The sequence below is a fragment of the Nematolebias whitei genome, chromosome 14, assembly GCF_014905685.2.
Source record: "Nematolebias whitei isolate Nwh7 chromosome 14, NemWhi1, whole genome shotgun sequence".
NCBI lineage: Eukaryota > Metazoa > Chordata > Actinopteri > Cyprinodontiformes > Rivulidae > Nematolebias > Nematolebias whitei.
Genome location: NC_056511.1, coordinates 13,841,543 through 13,853,008, shown reverse-complemented (window position 1 = coordinate 13,853,008; position 11,466 = coordinate 13,841,543). Strand labels below are relative to the sequence as shown.

General features: G+C 39.0%; 1 protein-coding gene across 1 annotated transcript in view; it reads left to right on the top strand.

Annotated features, from left to right (window-relative positions):
* Nucleotides 1-9,890, top strand: part of aff4 (AF4/FMR2 family, member 4) — a 44,063-nt gene extending 34,173 nt beyond the window's left edge. Inside the window, exons 14-21 of the mRNA XM_037687891.1 lie at nt 2,446-2,534; nt 2,964-3,027; nt 5,710-5,846; nt 6,081-6,152; nt 6,662-6,755; nt 6,886-6,929; nt 7,154-7,371; nt 9,162-9,890. Of these exons, the coding sequence (XP_037543819.1) occupies nt 2,446-2,534; nt 2,964-3,027; nt 5,710-5,846; nt 6,081-6,152; nt 6,662-6,755; nt 6,886-6,929; nt 7,154-7,371; nt 9,162-9,289 (846 nt within the window). The 3' untranslated portion in view covers nt 9,290-9,890. The remainder of the gene's footprint in view (nt 1-2,445; nt 2,535-2,963; nt 3,028-5,709; nt 5,847-6,080; nt 6,153-6,661; nt 6,756-6,885; nt 6,930-7,153; nt 7,372-9,161) is intronic.
* Nucleotides 9,891-11,466: the final 1,576 nt, after the last annotated feature.

The window sequence follows — 11,466 nt, the reverse complement described above, 5'->3', positions numbered from 1 at the left end:
CCCTAGGTAAAACTAATCTTGTGCGAATAGGGCTTTTGTTGTCCACTGTTGTCATCACTCTTTGTTAGGCTCAATGGGATTAACCTGTAAAATTTTCATTCAACCTTTATTTAGACAGGTTAATCCCATTGAGCCTCTGGAACTCATTTACAAGAGAGACCTAATTTCTTAACAAAGTGATGACAATAGTGGACAACAACGACAACAATAGACAGTCATAAAAGAGGCATACAGATTTATTTATTTTTTTTACAAATCAAATCCAAGCAACCAAAAGGACAGTCAAAAAGAAAAGTAGCAAAAGAAAAAAAAAACATCTAGATTATAAGGCGTTGTAGAAAACTAAAAACAGGAACACGTGTGCATTGGTTTTTCCCATGAATTTACAAACCGGATTCCAAAAAAGTTGGGACACTAAACAAATTGTGAATAAAAACTGAATGCAATGATGTGGAGATGGCAAATGTCAATATTTTATTCGTAATATAACATAGATGACAGATCAAAAGTTTAATCTGAGTAAATGTAACATTTTAAAGGAATAATATGTTGATTCAAAATTTCACAGTGTCAACAAATCCCAAAAAAGTTGGGACAAGTAGCAATAAGGGGCTGGAAAAAGGAAATTGAGCATATAACGAACAGCTGGAAGACCAATTAACACTAACTAGGTCAATTGACAACATGATTGGGTATAAAAAGAGCTTCTCAGAGTGCCGGTGTCTCTCAGAAGCCAAAATGGTAAGAGGATCACCAATTCCACCATTGTTGTGCAGAAAGATAGTGCAGCAATACCAGAATGATGTTACCCAGCGTAAAATAGCAAAGACTTTTAAGTTATCATCATCAACCGTGCATAACATCATCAAAAGATTCAGAGAATCTGGAACAATTGCTGTGCGTAAGTGTCAAGGCCGTAAAACTCTACTGGATGCTCGTGATTTCCGGGCCCTTAAACGTCACTGCACCTCAAACAGGAATGCCACTGTCAAGGAAATAACAGAATGGGCTCAGGAATACTTCCAGAAAGCATTGTCAGTGAACACAATCCACCGTGCCATCCACCGTTGCCAGCTGAAACTCTACAGTGCAAAGAGGAAGCCATTTCTAAGCAAGCTCCACAAGCTCAGACATTTGCACTGGTCCAGGGGTCATTTAAAATGGAGTGTGGCAAAATGGAAGACTGTTCTGTGGTCAGATGAGTCACGATTTGAAGTTCTTTATGGAACACTGGGTCGCCATGTCATCCGGACCAGAGAGGACAAGGATAGTCCAATTTGTTATCAATGCTCTGTTCAGAAGCCTGCATCACTGATGGTATGGGGTTGCATGAGCACTTGTGGCATGGGCAGCTTGCATGTCTGGAAAGGCACCATTAATGCAGAGAACTATGTTCAGGTTCTAGAACAACATATGCTCCCATCTAGACGTCATCTCTTTCAGGGAAGACCCTGCATTTTTCAACACGATAATGCCAGACCACATTCTGCAGCAATCACAACATCATGGCTACGTAGGAGAAGGATCCGGGTACTGAAATGGCCAGCCTGCAGTCCAGATCTTTCACCTATAGAGAACATTTGGCACATCATAAAGAGGAAGGTGCAACAAAGAAGGCCCAAGACGATTGAACAGTTAGAGGCCTGTATTAGACATGAATGGGAGAGCATTCCTATTTCTAAACTTGAGAAACTGGTCTCCTCTGTCCCCAGACGTCTGTTGAGTGTTGTAAGAAGAAGGGGGGATGCCACACACTGGTAAAAATGGACTTGTCCCAACTTTTTTGGGATTTGTTGATGCCATGAAATTTGGAAACAACAGATTTTTACCTTAAAATGATACATTCTCTCAGTTTAAACTTTTGATCTGTGATTTGTGTTCTACTCTGAATAAAATATTACATGTTGGCACCTCCCCATCATTGCATTCAGTTTTTATTCACAATTTGTTTAGTGTCCCAACTTTTTTGGAATCCGGTTTGTAGCAGATGTTTAACCTCTTTAAGTGGCTTCAAAGTCGAGAGTTTCAGATCTTTTTGCAAGATATTCCAGGAAACAGGAGCGAAGTAGGATTATACAGTGGTGGGTACGGTAGTTACAGCCAGTTATGAATCTTAATGCACCGTGATAGACAGCATCCAACATCTGCAGGGTGCTTGTAGGAGCGTTCATGTAAATAATGTCACCATAGTCAAATAAAGGTTGAATGAATGAATGAATTTCAGGGCATGCATATTTCTTTTTAGCATTTTTATAGGCACACATCAAATATTAATGCTTTTTTTTTTTACAACAACCAGCTTGTACTATTTATAGGCCTAATACTTGGAGAATACAATACAGTCTCTTAACTTTATTTTCACCTTTCCCTCCATTTTATTATTCAAATAAAAAAATTAGTTTTTTCCCCTTTTAATTTAAACTTTTTCCCTCGCTGTCTCTGCAGGAAAAATTATCAGTTAACCAGCTGGCTGTGCCTCCTCTCTCCACGGACGACTCCAAGTCCCAGAGATCCAAGCTGGTTTTTGAAGACAGGTAAGAGGAGCTCTTTCCACTGTGGATAACCTCTCAGCAGGGCTCTGAAAGAGCTCTTGTGGGGCTCTTTGATGCATGAAGCTATGGGAGGTTGGGGAGGTCGTGAATAGAAGTGGCCGCATGCCAGAAAGATTATGTAAATTTCCATTTTCAAAGACTCACTGCCAGGACTCCGTGTCCTTTTTCATGCTGTTGTAAAGAAACGACACAGAGCTCCTTAAGATTTTTGTGTCTCTTGTTTCAGAATTTGATTTAACGGTTGAATGAGTCTTTATGAGTTTAGAAAAAATGAAAGCGATATAAAATAATAGTACATTGAGACGTTACGCATTTTTGGAATGTGCGGCGCGTTTGCTAAACGGTCATGCTTTTTACTGCGATTTAGAGAAGTCATTAATCTGATTTGATCTGCCAATTATTTTGTTTCAGAGTTTACTCAGCTGATCACTACTTACAAGAAGCCAAGAAACTCAAGCACAATGCAGACGCACTGGTAAGTGCAGCTAATTAAAAGTGTTTTGAGGTAAATTGTTACATACAAAGTAAAACACTAGCAAACAAGTTTGACAAAAAAGAAGGACTTTTTTAACAGTTAATTTTCTTGATCCAACAAAGTTCAGTCAGGTCATCTGGACAGTTTCTTTTTTTTGTTGAGATATTTCATCCTTTATCCAAAGGACTTCATCAGTCCGAGGAGCCACAAACAAACTCGGTTCCGCTAGCAGCACACACATTGTGGACCAACCAGTTTGCTGGTGATAAGATGGTTTCTGGGGCCCACCCTCTCCCCTGTTGACTCCTCTGAGGCAGCCATAGTCAAAGTGGTTCAAAACATCAAAGTTCATGCTCAATAATCCAGGTGAAAAAAATCCAACAAAGTTTGGTCAGCTCATCTGGATGGTTTCTTGTTTTTTTGTTGTCGAGATGGTTCATCCTTCATCCAAAGGACTTCGTCAGTGCAAGGAGCCATAACAAACTCAACTTTGATGTTTTGAATACTTGGGCTATAGCTGCCTCAGAGGAGTCGACGGGGGAGAGGGCGGGCCCCAGAAACCATCTTATCACCAGCAAACTGGTTGGTCCGCTATGTGAGTGTGTTGCCTGTGAGGCTGAATTTGTTTGTGGCTCTTCGGACAGATGAAGTCCTTCGAATGAAAGATAATAAGAAATAAAGATCATTTTGAGCTCTTTCAAAGTTTCTAGTAGAAATGTTGTGTCGCTCACCGACCAGTTTTGCTTCCCCGACACGCAAATATTATTAGCATTAGCCAGGCAGAAGTGATATAGCTCGCACATGTGCAGTCAGGTCAGTTTTTCACGATCGGAAAAAATGAACAGATTAATTGTTGACATGGACACCATTTGGGTTATGAATTGACGTAAACCACCTGTTTCGATCAGATCACAAATTCTTTCAGATCGCGCTGAATTAACAAAAAATAACCTGAATGGGCCATTTACATGACACATTTTTATTCCGAACGGCTGTTTAACCCAATTGCTTATGTCCATGTAAACATAGCTAGTGTTCACTCAGGGTGTGGATGATGCTTGTTGCACACACAGATACTTGGTTGCAAAGTTTGATAGCACTGACATAGTGTCCCTCACATCCCACCACCAGGTCACTGGATTCACTGAATTTAGGGTTGATGGCAGACTTCTGTATCTCTTCTTGAATCTTATCTGTAGTTCTCTGGGGTTTAGGGCTCTTATCATCTCCCTAATTAACATTAGAACACAAAACATCAACAATAACATGGTTGTATTATTATTGCTCAAAAACCATAATCAAGGCTGAGAGATAAAAGCTTAACTGGTCAACAATATCCTTTACAGTTTACTTACCTCAACAATATCCTTTACAGTTTACTTACCTCCACCATGCAGCCTCCACTGTAGAAAAAGGCAGCAAACTTTTAACAACAAAGTTTGTGAATGTCCTGTGGCCCCAAGCTCACTTTTCTTTTGTCTGTCGTCCTCAGTCCTCACATCAGGGTCAGAGGCTCCTGTGAAGAGAACACAAACAGTGAACATTAGGTGAACTGTTTAACCAGCTGACCATGGATGAGCACATTTTTGCAAGCTAAGCTTTATGTTACTGCCATCATTAAGTTAGCTTTTGATTTTAACTAGCTACATAGATAGCCATAAAATAAAGCTACACACTAATATCTTAAAGTTAGTGTTACATGGATCCTAGTTTAACTCACCGCGATGCACGTATTAAGTTGCAGTAACGTTAACAAACGCAAACTTACCAGCTGAAATCCCAGACACAGCTCTGTCCTCGGTGCAAAGCGGAGTCCTGTCGTGGAGATTTTGAATCAGGCCGTTCAGGCTCTGTAACACCCACAGGCCGACTTAAATGCTGAGGGGAGGAGGCTGCGGTCCTCTCTTCTTACAGTCATACACGGAGCAACTTTGCGCTCTTAAATTGGTTCTGTGCACAGTCAGGCAAATCATCAAATTAGTCGTGTTGCCGACACACGCAACTTAGTTCACAACACAGATATTATGGTAAGCCATTATATCCATTAATAACCACAATTGGCTATTTGTGGCTATTAATGGATATTAAGGTTTGCTATAACTACACGTGAACCGCGTCTATGGGCATAACCACGTATATTTTTCCTGGTGGCTGCAAGTTGCAGCACTAGCATTGGCTGTAATGTTACAGCCAATCACCGAAACTTTACACAAAGATGAAGCATATTTTGATACATATACCGACCAAAGCTGTTCGGTCTGTACCATGAAAGAACCGAAGTTCGGTACTCAGCTCTATGTAACAGTTGTGGCTTCGAAAATTTAGTTAAAAATCCAGATTGATGCATAAAGTTACTTTTATCTGAAGTTTTATCAAGTAGATTTTCAGTGTTGAAATTCCACCACTGACTTCAGGTGTTGTTGCCTTCAAGGCTCAATCAAAATGTTGCTGCAAGTCTTTAATAGGAAAGTAAAAGTTAATGTAATTTACAGCAAGTTGTTGACAATCTGGGCTAGTTATCTTATGTCCCACCTTGTTGTTATTTCTTGTTGCCATTTTTGTTATGTGAACCATATTTACAGCTGCATTTTCTCAAAGATGTGAACTGTTTGACCAGAATATGGTCACTAACTTTAGATACAACAGATTCCTTTTTTTTTTATTGTTCACTTTATTTTGCAGGTAAACCGTTTTGTGAAGGCAGTTTTCTACCTTGACGCTGTTGTTTCCTTCATTGAGTGTGGCAATGCTCTGGAGAAGAGTGCCCAGGAAGCCAAATCACCTTTCCCAATGTATGCCGAAACAGTGGAGCTCATCAAGTAAGAGCAATCTTATGCATCATTGTCTCAGAAATCAAAATTCAAATGGGACCCCACTCTGGGTAAAGTAAGCACCAGCTTTGACAGGGTACAAAAAATTGTGTTTCTGTTTCTACTGCACTGAATTGATGCACTAAACTTAGTGGGAGTCCTACCAGGAAAGCGGTTCATGAACTTTTATATTAGAATAAATGAAAATGTGTGTATTAAACTGTACATTGCTTCTCCACTCAGATACACTATGAAGTTAAAAAGTTACATGGCCCCAGATGCTACTACAGCAGACAAGAGGCTAGCTGTGCTTTGGTGAGTATAAGACCGACAGCATGTGAGGGTGCTCTGTTACGTTTCGTAAAAGTGTTGTTTTGTCTCGAATCCACAAAAATACTCATAGATGGTTGTTGCTATTTCATACCATTTGTTTTTAAAATCTATGAAAACAAGTTGTCGTCACATATATGGGGCAGCTGTGGCTGAACGGTTAGAGCCGTTGTCCTCCGATGCGAAAGTTGGGGGTTCGATTCCACCAGCAGTCACATGTTGAAGTGTCCTTGGGCAAGACACTGAACCCCTCATTGCCTTCAGTGTGTGTCCCATTGGTGTATAAATGTGATAAAGCACTGATTATTCTATGTATAGATCTAGTAGAGTGCTGTATGAACGGGTGAGAGCACAGATTATAGTGTAAAGCACCTTTTATCTTGATAATATTAAAAGGTGCTATATAAATACAGTCCATTTATCATTTACCATATCTGGTCATGGTGTCTTCTTTTGAGTATTATGGAAAAGTAATTGTGCCTTTCTTTTCCCAGCCTCCGATGCCAGTCTCTCCTCTACTTGCGGTTGTTCAAGCTGAGAAAAGACAGTGCACTAAAATACTCAAAAACACTCACAGAGCACCTGAAGGTACGACCGTTTCCAAAAAGCATTTATTTTCCTGGACGCATTTCTAATGCAGTACACTTCCATGAATGCAGTTATGATCTGTAAATGTGCAACTTCCTGTGAACATTATGTTCTTTTCCTCATTTGTCAGAATTCTCTAAGTAACACCCAGGCTCCCTCTCCTGGAATGGGAAAGTAAGTCATGTGTTCCTTTGATGTTTGGAGAGTTAAGTTTTGGTGTTTAGGTGGCATCTTTTTCTGAATTTGATTTTAAAAAATCAATATTCCCAAAGTTTAAGTGTTTTAGACCCCGCTTGCTTGTTGTTGGTATTATTAATATTTTACATACTAATCCAGGACTATCACACTAATTTATCAAACTAACGTTTTTGTGTAATTGTCCCTGTTTCCATCCACAGTAAGGCAGCCAGTATGCCGTCTCCAGTGTCGCCCAAACTATCACCAGGCACAGCAGTAGGTTACTCGTCTGTCAGCAGCAGCAGCAGTGCCAGCTCATCGGTGACCATACCGCAGCGTATCCACCAGATGGCTGCCAGCTACGTCCAGGTCACCTCCAACTTCCTGTATGCCACCGAGATCTGGGACCAGGCCGAGCAACTGTCCAAGGAGCAGAAAGGTAAGGCGTGTTTGAAATTTTTTTTTTTTTTCAGCCATAGAAACCATCACTGGGGTCACAAGCTTCAAATGTTTATTACTCAATCTTTTACTTGCTTTTAAATCTACCTGTGGAAAAAACAAATACAGATAGCAGGAATTTCTTAACCACCTTCCTACTGCTGCAGCCTTTTTATTAAGGCTAATACAACACCAAGTCCCATTTTAACTGTCAAAGCAGTTTTGTGCACAAATCAGTACTTAATGTGGAAATGGGAAGTGGAGATGTTCATTTTGTCTTTGTCTTTTCTCATGATAATTATTATTATCAAAACTTCTAGTGCAAAATTATGGGAATTGTTATTTCCTCGAGCTGAGAAAAATTTAGCCTCTTTTGACAGAAATGTTAAGCAGATGATATTAGGTAGAACAATATTTTCATTCAAATCTAGCTTCTTTTTTTTTTTTACTTTATACTGTTTTAAGGTTTATATTGCTGACCACTAAATTACACTGTACACAAATAAAGCCTAGAACAGTTGTCAAATAATGGGGCAAAATATTAGTTTTCACAAAAATATTATTACCATATTTTCTGTTATAATCCAATTTTTGGCAGAGATATGACCATTTTCATTCATTCTGCCTGGAAGAAAAAAGAGCAGTACCACTTTCAGCCACTTGATGGTAGCAGAGTAGTAGTAACAGTATGGTGTGCCGTTGTATCATGTAATAGGTACAGTTGGCTATAATGACAAATTCAAAAAAGTTCAAGACAAAAACAGCTGGACTTTATTCATTATACTTTATAGTTTTTTTCTTGAACTCTTAAATTTATATACCTGGATTATTGAGCATGGACTTTTTTTGGTTCTTTTAAATTTACCATGTCCTGGGTGACTGAGAATCTTCACCAGCTATTATTGATACAATCGGCTTGCCTTAATCCCCCTACCTTCGTTCTGCTCGCTGCTTTGACCGACCGTCAAACCAGCTGCACCTCCTCGGTGAAATGCAGCTAATTTGACTATTAAAGTGCATTTATTAAGCAAATGTTACACTGAGACACACCTTTGCTATAAGTTCGAACAACCAGATAATTGTTTAGGTGCTTTTCTTGTTAAATTTCAAAGAAACGAGCAGCGTTCCTCCTTTTTACTTCCCTGGAAAATACAGTAGTTTTCTATTTCATGAGGTTATGTGCCCATTGTTTTCTTGCTAGTATTTTCAAAACCTATTCACAAACAATTGATCAGTATTTTGGAACTTAACACTAAAATCTAAAAGATTATTGATTTATTGAATGTTCTAACTTAGTAAGTTCACTTTTGGATAATTTAATTATCATACCATCAACTCATTAATCAATTAAGCCACACAAGAATGCGAGAAGATCTTTTCAGCCCAGGTTTACTTCTTGCAAAGGGTGCAGCATTGAAAACAGACATGTTACATGTCGCTCCGGTCCAAGGTCTGCCCGTGGACAATGAGTTAGAAAAAGCTTAAATACCCGTTATCAGACCAGGCGAGATCAAGACGACCTCTGCTTCACAGCTCACAGTTGTTGAAGGTGTCAGAAGTTATCGGTTATCAGACTCCTCCTCTCTGAGTAGACAGAAAGGCTCTCAACTTCACATGCATGGTTCTATATTAATTTAACATTAGTAAGTGAAAACATCCTTGACCTTTACATAACCCATCATTTACCAATTTTCCTATTTTTCCATTTTTTAATAATGTAATTTTACGTGGTTGATCGATTGTAACCGTCCATTACTACCTTGTGACTTCCTTGTTTTGTCCTTTTCTCAGATTTTTTTCTGGAGTTGGACAAAGTGATGGGTTCTCTGATCTTCAACACCAGCAGCATGACAGAACTGGTGCGTTACACTCGGCAGGGTCTTCACTGGCTGCGCCTGGACGCTAACCTAATTCCCTAGCGAGGACACGTTCCCTGCAAGCTGCTTCCTCAAACCCACACACACCCTCAGACCTCAGCTTTTTGTTCACCTCTAGTCCTCCCAAGTATGCTTACATGTGGTTAGCCTCTCAGACTTCTCTCCAACACTGTGTTCATTTTCTGCACCAGCTTGCCAAAAAAACTCAACTTAGGACATCTCACCATTCGGCAGCGCCACACAGTGACGTGCATCAAAAGCTGCAACTGGAATCAAAAGAGCTTGCATCGCCTGGCTTCATATATCGGCATTCTTATGAAATTTTTAAAGACCTGGTTTTTATCTTGGCATAAAAACACTGGGTGCGTAATTTATTCTAAGTACACTAAAACTGGGATTTTTATTTTAAGGCTACTTTGGCTTTTTAACTTTTTATTTGACTTTGTTTCACCAAAGTACCTCCCAGGAACACCAAAGGTGCTTTAAAATGGACATTTCTCTTTTATCATTTTTGTGCCTTGTATGTGAGCTACAGGAAAACAGTCACCAATAATATTTGGAACAACTTTTATTTTTATTGCTATAGCCAGACTTTTGATTGTTTATATAATCATTTGACTGCAACAAAGCTTATACAAGTTGTGGGGGTATCTTAAAACAAAGATGATTATGTCCACTACAGCTAAAGTTACAATCTTGTTTCAGCTTTCTTTAAGGTCTCCTGGAAGGAGAGATTAAATTTGAAGGAAGCCTAGAAATAACTTAAAAAATGGCACAAATAGCTATTGTGCACAACTGTTCAATATTTGACACATTTACCATAAATTATGCATTTATTTCTTAGCTGTAATTTTATGAACATTCATAGCCTGCCAAAAATAAAAATGTAGGTCACTTGTTTTACTTTAAAAAAAAAAGTCTGTTGTCAATAAAAAAAAAAAACGGCAGAAGCCAATACTATTTTTCCCGTCAGTGGGGACTTTTTTTTTTTTTTTTTTTAAAGCTTCATATTTCTGCACCTCAGATGTTTTTACCTTTTGTAGCTACATTGTTGTAGAAATTTCCTCAAGCATGAGTCACTTCCTCAGTGTTATTCCCCTTGTTTTAAACCCTTTGTTTGTCTGGAGTGTAAATTTCTTAGGAACTGCAGGGATTGTCTTAAGTATTGAAGATTGAGCCCACGTAGACAGTGCAGTTATTTATTTTGTAGTTCGTATAAATTGGGCCCGAGTTTCCACGCGTTTGGCGCAACTAAAGCAAATTTATCTGAACGTGTTTCTTCAGTAGAAGAAACTCATCAGTAATGGAGATTAGCAGTGTTGCATTTGTACAACAGAGTTTTAAATCTATGACTGTATAGCTAAAAAAAATATAATGACCAATATAGATTATATTTATATACTGAGCAGTTTTTTCTTTAACTGTCGATGCAAAATGTAGGATTGCAACAGGGGTTATAAGAATAAGTTTTCAGACTGTGATTTTAAGAATTTAAAGCTGAAATGATACAATTGATACAATCAGTGGTACAACAGGCAGAAGTTACGTTGCTTTTCAAGCTTTGTTGACTTCAAGTTCCTGATGAAATGAAGGCAAAGGTTGATAACACTTCCAGTTGAATGAGCGTCATCATTGTCTATTTGAAAAAAACTTTTCTTTTTGGTTAATTTTTGCCAACTTCCTACCAAAACTTGCTGGAAATACTAACTCTGGGCCAAATTATATTTGTGCTAAATGTACAGGTCGAATTACAGTATTTTACGGCATGTAAGTTGCAAATTTTTGCATAGATTTGTCAATCCTGCTACTTGTACGCTGAAACGACTTATATACGTTTTTTTTTTTTTTTCCTTATTCATAACTCAATTTTTGACTGACACTTTAAATTTCTAAACTGCAACAGCGAGTCCTCCTGTGTACACTTGCTTCACTCAGCTGGTGCAGGCGGAGGAATGCTGGAGAGCTAGCAGCTCCGGCCGCGATGGATGTGGATGGATGGATGTGGATGGATGGATGGATGGATGTGGATGGATGGATGGATAGAGCGAGCCGTGCCGCCCAGATGAAATGAAGCTGTTTCAACCAATAAATAAAAAAAATAAATGTGACTTTTATGTTTTTCCATCCGTCCATTTTCTTACGCTTATCCGGGGTTGGGTCGCGGGGGTAGCAGCCTAAGTAGGGAGGCCCAGACTTCCCTCTCCTCAGCACTTGGTCCA